This window comes from Coregonus clupeaformis, chromosome 13 (genome assembly GCF_020615455.1).
Source record: "Coregonus clupeaformis isolate EN_2021a chromosome 13, ASM2061545v1, whole genome shotgun sequence".
In the NCBI taxonomy this organism is placed as follows: domain Eukaryota; kingdom Metazoa; phylum Chordata; class Actinopteri; order Salmoniformes; family Salmonidae; genus Coregonus; species Coregonus clupeaformis.
The window spans coordinates 7083452-7099433 of record NC_059204.1 but is presented as its reverse complement, the minus strand read 5'-3'; the positions used below and the strand labels follow the sequence as shown (position 1 = coordinate 7099433).

At 42.7% G+C, this 15982-nt stretch overlaps 1 protein-coding gene across 1 annotated transcript; it reads right to left on the bottom strand.

Moving 5' to 3' along the window:
- Positions 1-2053: 2053 nt before the first annotated feature.
- Positions 2054-13698, bottom strand: LOC121579102 (zinc finger protein 271). The gene is made up of 2 exons (XM_041893400.2): positions 13360-13698; positions 2054-4690 (listed from the first exon to the last, which is right to left on the bottom strand). The coding sequence occupies exons 1-2, from the start codon at positions 13574-13576 to the stop codon at positions 2271-2273; spliced, it is 2637 nt and encodes an 878-aa protein (XP_041749334.2). The 5' UTR covers positions 13577-13698; the 3' UTR covers positions 2054-2270.
- Positions 13699-15982: the final 2284 nt, after the last annotated feature.

Genomic DNA, 15982 nt, shown 5'->3' with positions numbered 1-15982 from the left:
TGTGTTAACGAGTCCTCGCTGCTGGGCATGTAGAGACCATAGACCTGGATAATAACTCCCTTTGTGTTAACGAGTCCTCGCTGCTGGGCATGTAGAGACCATAGACCTGGATAATAACTCCCTTTGTGTTAACGAGTCCTCGCTCCTGGGCATGTAGAGACCATAGACCTGGATAATAACTCCTTCGTGTTAACGAGTCCTCGCTCCTGGGCATGTAGAGACCATAGACCTGGATAATAACTCCCTTTGTGTTAACGAGTCCTCGCTGCTGGGCATGTAGAGACCATAGACCTGGATAATAACTCCCTTTGTGTTAACGAGTCCTCGCTCCTGGGCATGTAGAGACCATAGACCTGGATAATAACTCCCTTTGTGTTAACGAGTCCTCGCTGCTGGGCATGTAGAGACCATAGACCTGGATAATAACTCCCTTTGTGTTAACGAGTCCTCGCTCCTGGGCATGTAGAGACCATAGACCTGGATAATAACTCCCTTCGTGTTAACGAGTCCTCGCTCCTGGGCATGTAGAGACCATAGACCTGGATAATAACTCCCTTTGTGTTAACGAGTCCTCGCTCCTGGGCATGTAGAGACCATAGACCTGGATAATAACTCCCTTCGTGTTAACGAGTCCTCGCTCCTGGGCATGTAGAGACCATAGACCTGGATAATAACTCCCTTTGTGTTAACGAGTCCTCGCTCCTGGGCATGTAGAGACCATAGACCTGGATAATAACTCCCTTTGTGTTAACGAGTCCTCGCTCCTGGCCATGTAGAGACCATAGACCTGGATAATAACTCCCTTTGTGTTAACGAGTCCTCGCTCCTGGGCATGTAGAGACCATAGACCTGGATAATAACTCCCTTCAGACCGTGATGTCAGTGGACCTGACCTGACTTGGGGTTATGGCCAGATCACTGTGAACATGGATTAACAGTAAACACCTTCTCACAAAACAAAGGTTGTTGATTCTGCTTGCCCCGACTCTTTAGTGTCACATTCCTGATGGGAAAAAAATAACACTAAAGCTACTATTAACATATACACTGGTGTGGAGTCTCCGGTGGAAATTCACTGTGAGAGGTTGATGAATACAGAGCCTGCGGTCTTACTCTGATAGCCATGTTAAACAGAAAGAAAGAAAAAAGATAATACAATCATTTTAGGCAGACATTTTGTGAACAATGAGCATTGTCCTTTAACAATAACTAAGTTGTTCAAATATCCTGTTTCATTCTATCAGTAAGGTCTCCGAATGCTTACCAATTCACATACTGCGCTCTTAAAAATAAGCAACATACACTGAATGTACAAAACATTAGGAACACCTGCTCTTTCCACAACAGACTGACCAAGTGAAAGCTATGATCCCTTGATGTCACTTGTTAAAGCTGCAATATGTAACTTGTTGGGCGACCGGACCAAATTCACATAGAAATGTGTTATTCTCATTGAAAGCAAGTCTAAGAAGCGGGTAGATCTGTTCTATGTGCACTATTTCTATGCTTCCCTTAAGTTTCGTACACCAGCTTCAAACAGCTGAAAATACAATATTTAGGGTTATGGAAAAGACAGTTAAATGATTCTCTACACAATTCTTGCTTATTTTGTCACATTAACTGAAATTAGGCGAACTATAAGAATTTTTGCAACCAGGAAATGGCAGAGCTATTTCTGCATAGTGCGTCTTCAAATCCACTTCAAATCGGGGAGGAGACAGGTTCAAGAAGGATTTTTAAGCCTCGAGACAATTGAGACATGGATTGTGTGTGTGTGCCATTCAAGTGGGTGAATGGGCAAGACAAAATATTTAAGTGCCTTTGAACGGGGTATGGTAGTAGGTGCCAGGCGCATCTGTTTGTCTCAAGAACTGCAACGCTGCTGGGTTTTTCCATACTCAACAGTTTCCGGTGTGTATCAAGAATGGTCTGACATTCAGCCAACTTGTCAACTGTGGGAAGCATTGTAGTCAACGTGGGAAGCATTGTAGTCAACATGGGCCAGCGTCCCTGTGGAACGTTTGACACCTTGTAGAGTCCATGCCCCGACGAACTGAGGTGGTTCTGAGGGCAAAACGGGGTGCAACTCAATATTAGGAAGGTGTTCTTAATGTTTTGTACGCTCCGTGTAGGTTATATGCAATGTTCTACAAGTCCAGTCATTCGATCACCATTTTCTCAACCATGGTATGTTCTCTTACAGGTATCAGTTAGAATAAGCCTTTTCATCCTTAGGACAGACACATTTTATACTGTGACGTGTTCTCTCTCTAGTGAATATTCTTCATGTGTGATTTAAGGGAACTGATCTGACTAAAGCATTTGTTACAATCATTGCAGCGAAACGGTTTCTCTCCCGTGTGAACTCGCGTGTGGCGTGTCAGATCACCCGATGTTATAAAGCCTTTTTCACACACAGGGCACTTATATGGTCTCTCACCTGTGTGACTTTTCATATGTTGTGTCAGACCTCCCTTCCAAGTGAATTGTTTGCTACAAATGTTACACAGGTATGGTTTCACACCGGTGTGAATTCGCTGGTGGCATTTTAGAAGACTTGATGTTGTACAGCATATTCCACATACAGGACACTTAAATGGTTTCTCCCCTGTGTGAGTCATCATATGACGAGACAGGCTTCTGCTATAAACAAACCTTTTGCTGCAGACGTGGCACTGATGTGATTTATCCCCTGTGTGATTCTTCATGTGCTCTATCAGGGTTCCCTTCCAAGTGAAGCTTTTGCTACAAACAGTGCACTGATAAGGTTTCTCTCCTGTGTGAATCCGCTGATGGATTTTTAGCGAGGAGGCCCACGTGAAGCCTTTTCCACATACAGGACATTTATGCAGCTCTCTCTCTCTGTGAGTCCTCATATGCACTCTCAGGTAACTCATAGTTCGGAAGCTTTTGCCACAATCGCTGCAGAGATACGACGTTTCCTCAGATTGCTTTTTTTCTGGCTTCTCTCCACAGTGATTCTGCTGGTGGCATTTTAGAACACTAGAAGATGTAAAGCCTTTTCCACATACAAGACACTTAATCAGTTCTCTCTCTGTGTGAGTCCTCATATGTTCTGTAAGGTGTCCACTCAGAGTGAAGCTTTTGCTGCAAACGTTGCACTGATGTTGTTTCTCTCCGGTGTGGATTCGCTGGTGGAGTTTGAAATAAGCAGATGATGTGAAGCACTTTCCACATACAGAACATTTATGCAGCTCTCGCTCTCTGTGAGTCCTCATATGCACTCTCAGGTAACTGATAGTTCGGAAGCTTTTGCCACAATCGCTGCAGAGGTGTGACTCTCTCTTTGATAGTTTTTCTTCTGGATTCCCTCCACAGTGATCCGGCTGGCGGCGTTTTAGAACACTTGATGATGTGAAGCCTTTTTCATATACAAGGCACTTAGACGATTTCTCCCCTGTGTGCATATTCAGGTGTTCTGTCAAGCTTCCCTTCCACATGACGCTTTTGCCACAAACTTCATGATGACAGGGTTTCTCTTCAATTTCACAATGTTTTTTTAGAGCAGAAGATGATATAAAGCATTTTTCACACACAGAACACTTATATCGTTTCTCCCCTGTGTGAATCCTCATATGGAGGACCAGATTTCCATTTCGGTAGAAGCATTTGTCACATTCTTTGCACTTATGTGATTTCTCCCCTGTGTGATATATCTGGTGTATTTTTAAAAGACTTGAACTAGTAAAGCTTTTAATACACACAGGACACTTAAATGGTTTCTCTCCTGTGTGAGTGCTCTGATGTACTTTATAATTGGGTAAGGTGTTAAAGTCTGTACTGTACACAGAAGACTGATTGGGTTTCTCACCATGAAGTCTCTGGTGTACCTTTAGACTGCACAATCTCCTAATGCATTCACTGTACACAGGACAGCTGTGTGTCGTTGCACCTGGGTGAGTAGTCCTCATATGCTTGTTGAAGTAGTACTTGCATCTGAAGGATTTGTCACATTCTTGGCACTTAAGTGATTTCTCACCTGTGTGAATTTGCTGATGATCTTTTAAAGAAGCTGTGCAATGAAAGGATTTACAGCACACAAGAAACTGCTGTAGTCTCTCCTTCGTACCTTTATGAACTTTATGGTGTAGTTTAAGACTGATTGATGAGATGAAGCTTTTAGGACAGAAATGACACTTGTATGGTCTCCTGCTTGCGTGAGACTTTAGTGGTGCTTTCAGCTCACTGGTTGTCTTGGCCTCAGTGCAGACTTGAGAGGTTTGTCCTTTCTTTCCCCGTGTTCTCTTTGAACCTGACGGTAGTTCTTCACTCTCGTCTTCATCAATACTTACAATGATTTCACTCAGAGCTGCAGAACTGTCTGGATTTACTGCAGAGAGGGGTTGAGAGTGACTGGTTAGTTCTGATACTCTGTAGTCCTCGTCATCCGATGCTGATTGGGTCTGTTCAGTTGTGTTGGTGGGTAGAGAGTCTGTCTTGCTGTCCTGGTCACAGTCACTTTCCACACAGGGAGGAATAAATATCAACTGTACAACCTCTGTGGTAGCAGACCTAAGTCTTTGAAGCTGCTCTTCCTCCTGACTGGTCCTGAGTTCCTCCTGTTCCTCTGTAATCTGTGTGGGCTCTGGGTCCTCCTGCCCCGGCCTGGGGCTCCACTCCTGCTGCTTAGGGGGAACCACCTCTTCAGGGAGAGTTAGCTGCTGGGGGTCTGGAGAGAGAGGAGAGGAAATAAGTAGCTAGCACTCAAGAAACATTTTACATTGAAGTCTATTCAGAATTGTCTATGCTGTGCTGAACTAATGCAACATAACTGCAGCAGGTGATTTAGTAGCCCCATTTTGCTGCTTCGTACTTCATATTTACAATATGACATCAGAGGAAGTTCCTAACAACCTGCATTCAGGTCTAAGTTGAAGATATCCAGGTTAGGACAAGACGATTCTAATATCCCATAACTCTTTGTATGAATGAGAGTAAGCCAAAATGCCTACCACTGGCTAAATCAACATAAAAAAATAAAAAAAACGTTTAAATCATACTCGATGATATTATAGGGTATAATTTGTTTTAGAAACTCATATTTTTAACCACAATTTATTAGCACGCCATTTTCACATAATAGACACTGATATGTATGGTGCTGGAGATAATTAAAATGAGGTTGAAAAGTGGTAGAATTGTCCTTTAACTACTTCAGGGTAATCAAAGGGATACTATGTTAACCAACTAGCGTTAGCGCAATGGCTGAAAGTCTACAGGTACAGTAGCATTTGTAGACTTCCAGTCACCTGTAGAATTCCAGTAATTGCGCTAACGCTAGTTAGCATTAGCTCGCAAAACTACCGCCAACTTCCTTCATACTGCAAGCAGAGACATACAAATGGTATCCACGAGTTCATCTGACTCTGGGGAAGTAGAAAATGGCAGAATCTCGCAGTATCCCTGTAACACTAACCTCGTCCCCAGGCCGCATAGAGCCTGTTAACACTGTGCCACAAACGTGGGACTTGAAAGGGCTGTGGTTAAAATGGAGGCGGGAGCGCCTGCTACACTTGTATTAGATGGGACTTTTAAAAAATTACAGAAATCGCTAATCAAAATCAAATGTATCAACATTGACCATATTATTTTTGGGAATCCCTGAGTTCAGGCATATAAAGCTATTTCTAAGATGCGTAGTTTCAGATTTTCTAAATTCACATCCTTGTTTAGATCACTTGCACTGCTGGCGCTTTGAAGCCCACAATGTACGGGGAGGTTCTAATTGTTATGCTAATTGTTATGCTGGTGATGGACAGAGATCAGCCAATTAAAATCGCCGGCTGTTTTCACCGCTCGTGTCCCATTCTGAGGCGCTGTGAAACCAGACATCTTGACAGAGCAAGCCAGCTGGTGGGCAAGGCTTCTTTAACACCAATTAAACACAAACATTTTATGGATTTTTAATTTTTATAATTTCATACACTTTAGATCTCCTACATTAAAATATGGTTGTGGTAATAACTAATGTTTAGAATTAATCCATGTTATAATATTCAGAAAAATGAAGCCATCCTCATCTACTTTTGGGTCATTCCATATGATTTCAATCACTTTCTGATTGCACCCCTTTTGATTTGAACGAAACCTTCCATACATGTTTGCCCATGCAAGAAGTGGTCAGAATGTGACTTTTTGGACCTGAATGCCAAAACATTCAAGAGATGAAGGTGCTCAAAGTTGACCCATTTTGCATACCCCACCCTACCATGAGACTTCCATGTCTTCATCACTGAAAAAGATAAACAGTTGAGTTTGATATGATTTAAAAGCTTACAAACAGGGTTGTCAAACTGTTTTATGATAGATTGCAAAAAAAATTTAAATACAAATTGACATTTTTCATGCCTTAATGTCAATTATCTAAAAACTTGTACAAATAAATAAATAATCATGTTCATATACAGTAGCAGTCAAAAGTTTGGACACACTTACTCATTCAAGAGTTTTTCAATATTTTTACATTAGAGAATAATAGTGATGTCATCAAAACTATGAAATAACACATATGGAATCATGTTGTAACCAAAAAAGTGTTAAACAAAATCAAAACATATTTTATATTTGAGATTCTTCAAAATAGCCACCCTTTGCTTTGATGACAGCTTTGCACACTCTTGGCATTCTCTCAACCAGCTTCACCTGGAATGCTTTTCAAACAGACTTGAAGGAGTTCCCACATATGCTGAGCACTTGTTGGCTGCTTTTCATTCTCTCTGCGGTCCGACTCATCCCAAACCATCTCTGAATGAGAGAAATTGTGGAAACGAAAAAAAGTTGTGATGCATGCTTGTCTGAAGGATGAGCAGCATGTGTACATGGAGCAGATGGGAGAAGAACAGAGGAGGGGAAAAAACGCTAGCAGGAAGCACGGGAAAAAAATGGCAACTGTACAGATAACTCATCCAATGCTCTTTGACTTCTGGCAGAAAGCCATTATAAAAGATATCTGGTGGCAAACATTTAGTAGTTAATTGCATACAAGTATAACTTCACCACCTCATGTGCGCCACACAGAGACTAACCGATTAGAAATAAAACACTATGGAATCACCAGCTCGCCTTCTCCCGTTGTGCTATTTACAAACAAACACGTGACCGGCCCAACTGTTCTGGGGAACTACGGTAAGCTTCATAATGTAAAATAATGTGACCGGTGAAATGAAGAACGCCATCCGTTTCATCTCCTAACGTGTTGCACAAGTTGACTGCAGGTATTTTCTTAGAAAGTAGCTACAAATATTCAAATCTATTGAAAAACTTCAAAAGAAATAGTTTTGCCGGTATTGAAAAACCATCCCATGGCTTTTTCCCCAAATACCCGGGAATATAGTATATCCAGTATACCGCCCAAGCCTACGTATCACTCCGCCCAAGCCTACGTATCACTCCGCCCAAGCCTACGTATCACTCCGCCCAAGCCTACGTATCACTCCGCCCAAGCCTACGTATCACTCCGCCCAAGCCTACGTATCACTCCGCCCAAGCCTACGTATCACTCCGCCCAATCCTACGTATCACTCCGCCCAAGCCTACGTATCACTCCGCCCAAGCCTACGTATCACTCCGCCCAAGCCTACGTATCACTCCGCCCAAGCCTACGTATCACTCCGCCCAAGCCTACGTATCACTCCGCCCAAGCCTACGTATCACACCGCCCAAGCCTACGTATCACTCCGCCCAATCCTACGTATCACTCCGCCCAATCCTACGTATCACTCCGCCCAATCCTACGTATCACTCGGCATTTTGTGGCAAGGTAGGCACCTTGTTGATTCTTGATGTTCAGTTATAGAACTATTTCTGTTTTTACCATTGTATCTAAATTATTTCATTTAACATACATTGGTAAAAAGTCGCAGGCCCCACAAAAAGTATATTAAATTAAGCAATATACCCTATTACTTCTTACTAGTAATACTTTTTTTGTCTTAGAGACATTAGAAAGCATGCTCATCCATTCTGTCATTTTTGGTGTTGATTATGGTGGGGAAAAATATTTTGGCTGGTCAACAAAAAAAATACAATCTATGTACCTGCCACAGTGCCTGGTGGGCCTAAATGTTAATTTCCCACCCTGCCCAGGGGTCAGAAGTGGCTCAGAGAACAGAACTGAAAACAGGTAAGGAACAGAAATGGAATCTGGAACGAAAGTGATCCATACTGTTCTGGAACAGAACTGTTATTTTAAAAGCATGGGAACCGGTTAATAGCGTTCAAGGCATTTTTTTCTAGTCCCACAAAGCACCTATGCAAAGCCCTCACTGTCACTGAAACGTATTGCAGTGTCTGCCTGCAAGCTGAAAACCATTGTGTGTTTAGGCTACCTGCCCCTCTCCCCTCCGAAGCATAGGTTACTGTACTGACGTTACAAGCGTGATTAACAAGATAGGGAGAGTGATTTTTTTTTATTAGCTAGAGAAGAATGGATTAACTTTTTCAATGCTAGTTAAGGATACTATAGGCCAGGGTTCTTCAATTCCGGTCCTGGAGGGCCGAAACACCTCTGTTTTTCATCCTCTCCTTCTAATCTGGGGCTAATTCAGACCTGGGACACCAGGTGAGTGCAATTAACTACCAGGTAGAAATAAAAAACAGAAGTGTTGTTTCGGCCCTCCAGGACCGGAATTGAAGAACCCTGCTATAGGCCTAGTTATCACGTTTCACAATGGATTTATTAACTACAAAAATATAAGACGTTTTTAATTCTGGTGCCGCTCCGCACACTCAAGCTTGTTAGCTGTAAAAAAAAAAAAAAAAAAAAAAAAAACTTCATGTCACAGGTTAAAAAAGGAACAGAAAGGAACAATATAAATCAGTACATTTTTTTTGTTTTAACCGGTTCAGAACATTATTTTGCTGGTAGGAACAGTGGAACTAAAGAAATAAAATAGTGGTTCTGTTCAGAAGGAAACGATTGGAAAATTATTTTGGTTCCAACCCCTGCCTGTACCTAATGTTTGTCCTGTACAACTGCAGTCCTTTTAGCGAATACAACCAACTTTTTCCTTATTTGTGTTGCTCAACTCATCGTGAATGTGCCAATTGAATCGGACAGTGCTACCCGGGATCCTTGGGATGTCCCTACCCTAACCATCTTAAATTTCAACTTCAATGGGGTAGGGATGTCCCAAATATCCCAGATAGCTGACCTAATTGAAACTAATCTTATGTAGTATGAGCAACACAAATTAGGAAAAAGTCGATGGTTGTATTCGCTAAACGTTTTTATCAAAAGTACGAATTTCAGCACCCCGTGGAAGGACCGCAGTTGTACAGGACAAACATAGGTACAAGTAAGCGTTTTCAGAATTGACATTTTTTACAAGAAGCGACTGATGGTGACTCAATGTTGTTGCTAGCAAATCCCACGACCAGTTATCAAAACTCAACTCCGCCTCGATATAAGAGAACGGAGTTGAGTTTCATCAGCAACCTGGTCTCAGAGCATTTCATATTATTCTGTATGTAAATCCAAGACATCCATTCAGTATGATATGTTATGTTTGGTATGGTTACATAAGACTGATGGTTACTTAAGGCAATAACGGAAGGAGGGTGGTTGGTCAGGTTGGATGGGTGTGTGTATAACGCAAACGTCTAGCAACCCAAAGGTTGCGAGTTCGAATCTCATCATAGACAATTTTAGCAACTTTAACTACTTACTACTTTTTGGCTACTTTGCAACTACTTAGCTAACCCTTCCCCTAACCCTTTTAGCTAACCCTTCCCCTAACCCTTTCAGCTAACCCTTCCCCTAACCCTTTTAGCTAACCCTAACCCTTTTAGCTAACCCTTCCCCTAACCCTTTCAGCTAACCCTTCCCCTAACCCTTTCAGCTAACCCTTCCCCTAACCCTTTTAGCTAACCCTTCCCCTAACCCTTTTAGCTAACCCTTTTAGCTAACCCGTCGCCTAAACGTAACCCTTTAACCCAACTCCTAAACTTAACCCTAACTCCTAGCCTGGCTAACGTTAGCGAGCTACCACTAACAGGCCCCGATCATCATCATAACATATATATTTTTTAAACAAATACCTGGTGCAACTATGCTGTAAAATCAGTAGGAGGAGATATGCATCTTTCTAATTATTCGCCACAGATATAAAGCGCTCTGCAGGTCATCATCGTTAACGGTTGGAAAAATGGGAGCGAGTGAGACAGGGAAGCAACAGCAGCGAAGTCCTGTATGGCAATAGGCTACTTTGAGAAGTTAAATGAGAAAATTATGAAATGCTAACTTTGAGAAGTGGAATTGAGCGACAGGTACAGGTGCAATGCTGAAAGGGACGACCCAACCAACCCTGCTGGCTGAGGTGCGATAAGGGACAGAGTATGAGAATCACAGCGCTGTTTACAGAAATAATTTCAGTTGATATGCAGCCGTTGTCAATGGTAGAGGATGTCGGCTTCAACACCCTAATGACATATCTAGAACCAAACTACAAGATGCCATGTCGAAAAAAACGTGACGGCCCTGTTGGAGAAATTGTACAATGATTGCTCTGCAAGTACAAAGAGCGAGCTCTCAAACACCACACGTGGCGTTAACAACAGATTGTTGGACGTCTATAAACACGCTGTCATACATCACTGCAACGAGCCGTCACGTTGATAAGAAGTGGGACATGAAGTACGTACTGACAACTGAGAACATGGAGGAGAAGCATACAACAGAGAACCTAAAACAGCATTAATACCATCGTTGCTTAGTGGGTGGGGGACAGCAGTAAGGTGAGAGCTGTCTGGTATGGTTTCCACTCATAACAATTAATGAAAACAATGATGATATTTTTAGTCTTAATTTAGGCATAATGTTATCAGTGTGGTTCGGTTTAAAATCACATTTTAAAGAAGATAAATTGTATAAATAGGCGGGGTTCTCCCGAGTGGCGCAGTGGTCTAAGGCGCTGCATCGCAGTGCTAGCTGTGCCACTAGAGATCCTGGTTCGAATCCAGGCTCTGTCATAGCTGGCCGTGACCGGGAGACCCATGGGGCGGCGCACAATTGGCCCAGCGTCGTCCAGGGTAGGGGAGGGAATGGCCAGCAGGGATGTAGCTCAGTTGGTAGAGCATGGTGTTTGCAATGCCAGGGTTGTGGGTTCGATTCCCACGGGGGGCCAGTATGAAAAAAAAAAAAAATATGACTTTGTGGCTGTGATAACTAGTAACGACCTGTAGGTATGTAGCCAGGACTGCGGTAGTTTGAACTGCATTGCCCCCTAGCGGTCATACGCAGAACCACACCTGAACTGTAAATTCACCTCATTTTTTTTACGTAAAAATAAATAAATATGGCAGTTTAAACATTAAGAGACATTTTAAACTTGTCTCATCCCTCGTCTAAGCATTTCAGAATTGGGCCACTTCTCCATCAGAATGGGGAACTTTACCAACGTTTTCATTAGGAAACCGCTAGAAAGATCCATCCTTGTTTCACAAATACCGCTCTAGAGCAGCCCCCCATCCACTGCAGATTCAGTGGATTGAGACGCGTCCAATGGTTCTGTTCACGTACACCAGTGGTCACCATCCGGTCGACCGCGATCGACTGGTCGATCTCCAAAGCATTCCTAGTCGATCGCCAAACATTTCTGTAACGATAAAGCCTTGCGTTCCTATTTTTTTGTATTTGTTTTGAGCTGTTGTCAGTAGGGTGCACTTGATTCAGCAGCCCCTGGCGCCGGGAAGCCAAAGTGTTCCCATTTTGAACCATTTCATGTGTCTGAAGATAGAACTCCGCCTACCCGGCAGGCCCAGAGAGCAAATCAAGTGCACCTATAGGCCTACCGCAGGCCAATCAGATAGATAGTGTCTGCACAGTTTCCTCAAGCCATTAACTGGAAAAAGAAGCCTTGAATACACAGCAATGACTAAATAATAATAATAATAATAATAATAATAATAATAAGCCATTTAGCAGACGCTTTTATCCAAAGCGACTTACAGTCATGCATACAAACAAAAAAAAGTTTGCAAAAGTCAAATGCATACATTTGTTTGTGTATGGGTGGTCCCGGGGATCGAACCCACTACCTTGGCGTTACAAGCGCCGTGCTCTACCAGCTGAGCTACAGAGGACCAACGAAAACAACGAATACAGCAAAGAGCTGCTGTTTTTATCAGTAAGTTCATGTTTAAGTTGTTATTCAGCACTGTTAACACTTTGTTCAACCCCTTTATAAGCCATAAAATGCATGTTCTCCTTACTTCCACACGCTACAACCAGCACTGCAGCTACAATAAACGAGTACAGCAACGTGTTCCGATCAGCTTGGGTTGTTATTATTAGCGGCTTGTGTCTTTTTTAATATCGAGGAATATTTCCCTTTCTCTGGTCATCCGAGTAACATTAATTGGTGTATTAGGCAGAAATAATGCAGTGCGACTTCATCAGCTGGTAGAGCACGGCGCTTGTAACGCCAGGGTAGTGGGTTCGATCCCCGGGACCACCCATACACAAAAATGTATGCACGCATGACTAAGTCACTTTGGATAAAAGCGTCTGCTAAATGGCATATTATTATTATTATTATTATTATTAAGACTGTGTCCCCTTTTCTGAGCGGAGGGAAGGGGGGCGGTGCTCCCTCCCTCCCCTCAGACTGACCATCAGAAGTAGGCCATCAGTCCAGTAAAAAAAATAAGCAAATTATTATGCTCATTTAGCTGTGCCTCACAAGTAATAAAACAAATGATCCATTACAATTGGTTCATGTTGCACAGGCTTACGTTGTTTAAATTCATGTTTAAAGTGATCTTGAGGTTGGTGACCACTGACGGTCCTGTACGGCAATTAAAGCGGCGATGTAACTTTAGGGTGAGATTTTACATTATCATTTACATTTTAGTCATTTAGCAGACGCTCTTATCCAGAGCGACTTAACAGTTAGTGAGTGTATACATATATATATTTTTTTCATACTGGCCCCCCGTGGGAATCAAACCCACAACCCTGGCGTTGCAAGCGCCATGCTCTACCAACTGAGCTACACGGGGCCCTTTATCATTATCGACAAAATATTGGCTAATATATATATATATATATATATATATATATATATATATCTCACATATAGTAACACAATCTGATACGACAGCTGGGCCACGTTATTTTCCAAACGTTATCGAACAGTGCAGATAAAATGTAACGAATAGAGCCGACGTGATTCCTTATTCTACGTCACCGAGGCATGTTTGGTCTCCATAGAAATATGCTGTCTGAACGTTCCAAAACGTTAGGTCATTGGGCTAGCCCACTAGCTAGTGTGATTCAGCAAACAAAATGTTGAATAACCTTACGTTAAATAAGTAACATGCTTTTTGATCGCTACAAACCTGCTCCTAAATGATCTAAAAGAAGCCCCCGTAGACGGTCGTTCTCTCCCTGAACCTCTGCTATCGTCTTTTCCACCACAACAAATATCTCAACTGCCGCTGTTGTTAGCCGCTCCTGGTACACTGCTAACGTCTTTTCCGCCGAACCAAATATCTCCACTGCTGCTGTTGTTAGCCGCTCGGTGATAAACACATTCAACAGCTGTAGTTTAGACATTTTGATAAAACAAAATTAATAATAATACAATTTAGGCGCCCTTCGGCTTCAACCCAAGCGGGTTCACGTTTCTGCGAGACTTATTTCTCACTCAAATGTCTTCTTCCGAGGATCGAGGTAAATTCACTTCCGGGTTGGCGTATTCGATTATGCTGAGTCGCGGGGCACTGGGCAATGGCCCGTTACGTCATCGTTCGAAAGCGGGGAGGGAGGAGCAGGAGCGCCATTCTCAAATCAAACAGTAATCTGTGCCTCTTGGTCATTTTGTCAACAAGGCAGCAGGGCCGGCTCCAGGCATAAGCGACATAACGGTCGTTTAGGACCGCCTGCCGCTAGGGGGGCTCCGCTGCCTTGTCATCACTGAGAGTCACTCATTTAGCCATGTCAGCGAACAATTTTTTGATTGTTAGTCTAGCCAGTTATCTAAACTTCTAATAATCATGGCCGAATAACGACTGGACACACATGGCACGTGCCATGACCTCCAGGGGGCCCATATTGATTTTGTTAGTCACTCTCACTCAGATATCATTAACATGGCATAAGTCATGTCAAAATGTGTAGAATTGCAGTAAATTAGCTTTAAAACCCGCAAAGATCTCTCTTCACCAAATGGCAAAATAGGTACAATTGCAGAAAATCTTATTTTAAACTGCAAAAATGTCTTTCTGCCACATGGCTAACTGAGTAGAATTGCATGAAATAGCGCACATAGAACAGATCTACCGCTTCTTAGACTTGCTTTCAATAAGAATGACTGATGGTCCTCTGTAGAGCATGGCGCTTGTAACGCTAGGGTAGTGGGTTCGATCCCCGGGACCACCCATACGTAAAAATGTATGCACACATGACTGTAAGTTGCTTTGGATAAAAGTGTCTGCTAAATGGCATAATATTTAATATTATCTACAACTCTCATTTCTATGTGAATTTGGTTGGGTTGCCCAAAAAGTAACATTGCAAAGCTGAGTGTGCAAAGCTGTCATCAAGGCAAAGGGTGGCTATTTGAAGAATCTCAAATATAAAATACATTTTGATTTGTTTAACACTTTTTTTGGTTACTACATGATTCCATATGCGTTATTTCATAGTTTTGATGTCTTCATTATTATTCTACAATGTAAAAAATAGTAAAAATAAAGAAAAACCCTTGAATGAGTAGGTGTGTCCAAATTTTTGACTGGTACTGTATATGTATATATATATACAGTGGGGAGAACAAGTATTTGATACACTGCCGATTTTGCAGGTTTTCCTACTTACAAAGCATGTGGAGGTCTGCAATTTTTATCATAGGTACACTTCAACTGTGAGAGACGGAATCTAAAACAAAAATCCAGAAAATCACATTGTATGATTTTTAAGTAATTAATTTGCATTTTATTGCATGACATAAGTATTTGATACATTAGAAAAGCAGAACTTAATATTTGGTACAGAAACCTTTGTTTGCAATTACAGAGATCATACGTTTCCTGTAGGTCTTGACCAGGTTTGCAGACACTGCAGCAGGGATTTTGGCCCACTCCTCCATACAGACCTTCTCCAGATCCTTCAGGTTTCGGGGCTGTCGCTTGGCAATACGGACTTTCAACTCCCTCCAAAGATTTTCTATTGGGTTCAGGTCTGGAGACTGGCTAGGCCACTCCAGGACCTTGAGATGCTTCTTACGGAGCCACTCCTTAGTTGCCCTGGCTGTGTGTTTCGGGTCGTTGTCATGCTGGAAGACCCAGCCACGACCCATCTTCAATGCTCTTACTGAGGGAAGGAGGTTGTTGGCCAAGATCTCGCGATACATGGCCCATTCCATCCTCCCCTCAATACGGTGCAGTCGTCCTGTCCCCGCTGCAGAAAAGCATCCCCAAATAATGATGTTTCCACCTCCATGCTTCATGGTTGGGATGGTGTTCTTGGGTATGTACTCATCCTTCTTCTTCCTCCAAACACGGCGAGTGGAGTTTAGACCAAAATGCTCTATTTTTGTCTCATCAGACCACATTACCTTCTCCCATTCCACCTCTGGATCATCCAGATGGTCATTGTCAAACTTCAGACGGGCCTGGACATGCGCTGGCTTGAGCAGGGGGACCTTGCGTGCGCTGCAGGATTTTTATCCATGACGGCGTAGTGTGTTACTAATGGTTTTCTTTGAGACTGTGGTCCCAGCTCTCTTCAGGTCATTGACCAGGTCCTGCCGTGTAGTTCTGGGCTGATCCCTCACCTTCCTCATGATCATTGATGCCCCACGAGGTGAGATCTTGCATGGAGCCCCAGACCAAGGGTGATTGACCGTCATCTTGAACTTCTTCCATTTTCTAATAATTGCATCAACAGTTGTTGCCTTCTCACCAAGCTGCTTGCCTATTGTCCTGTAGCCCATCCCAGCCTTGTGCAGGTCTACAATTT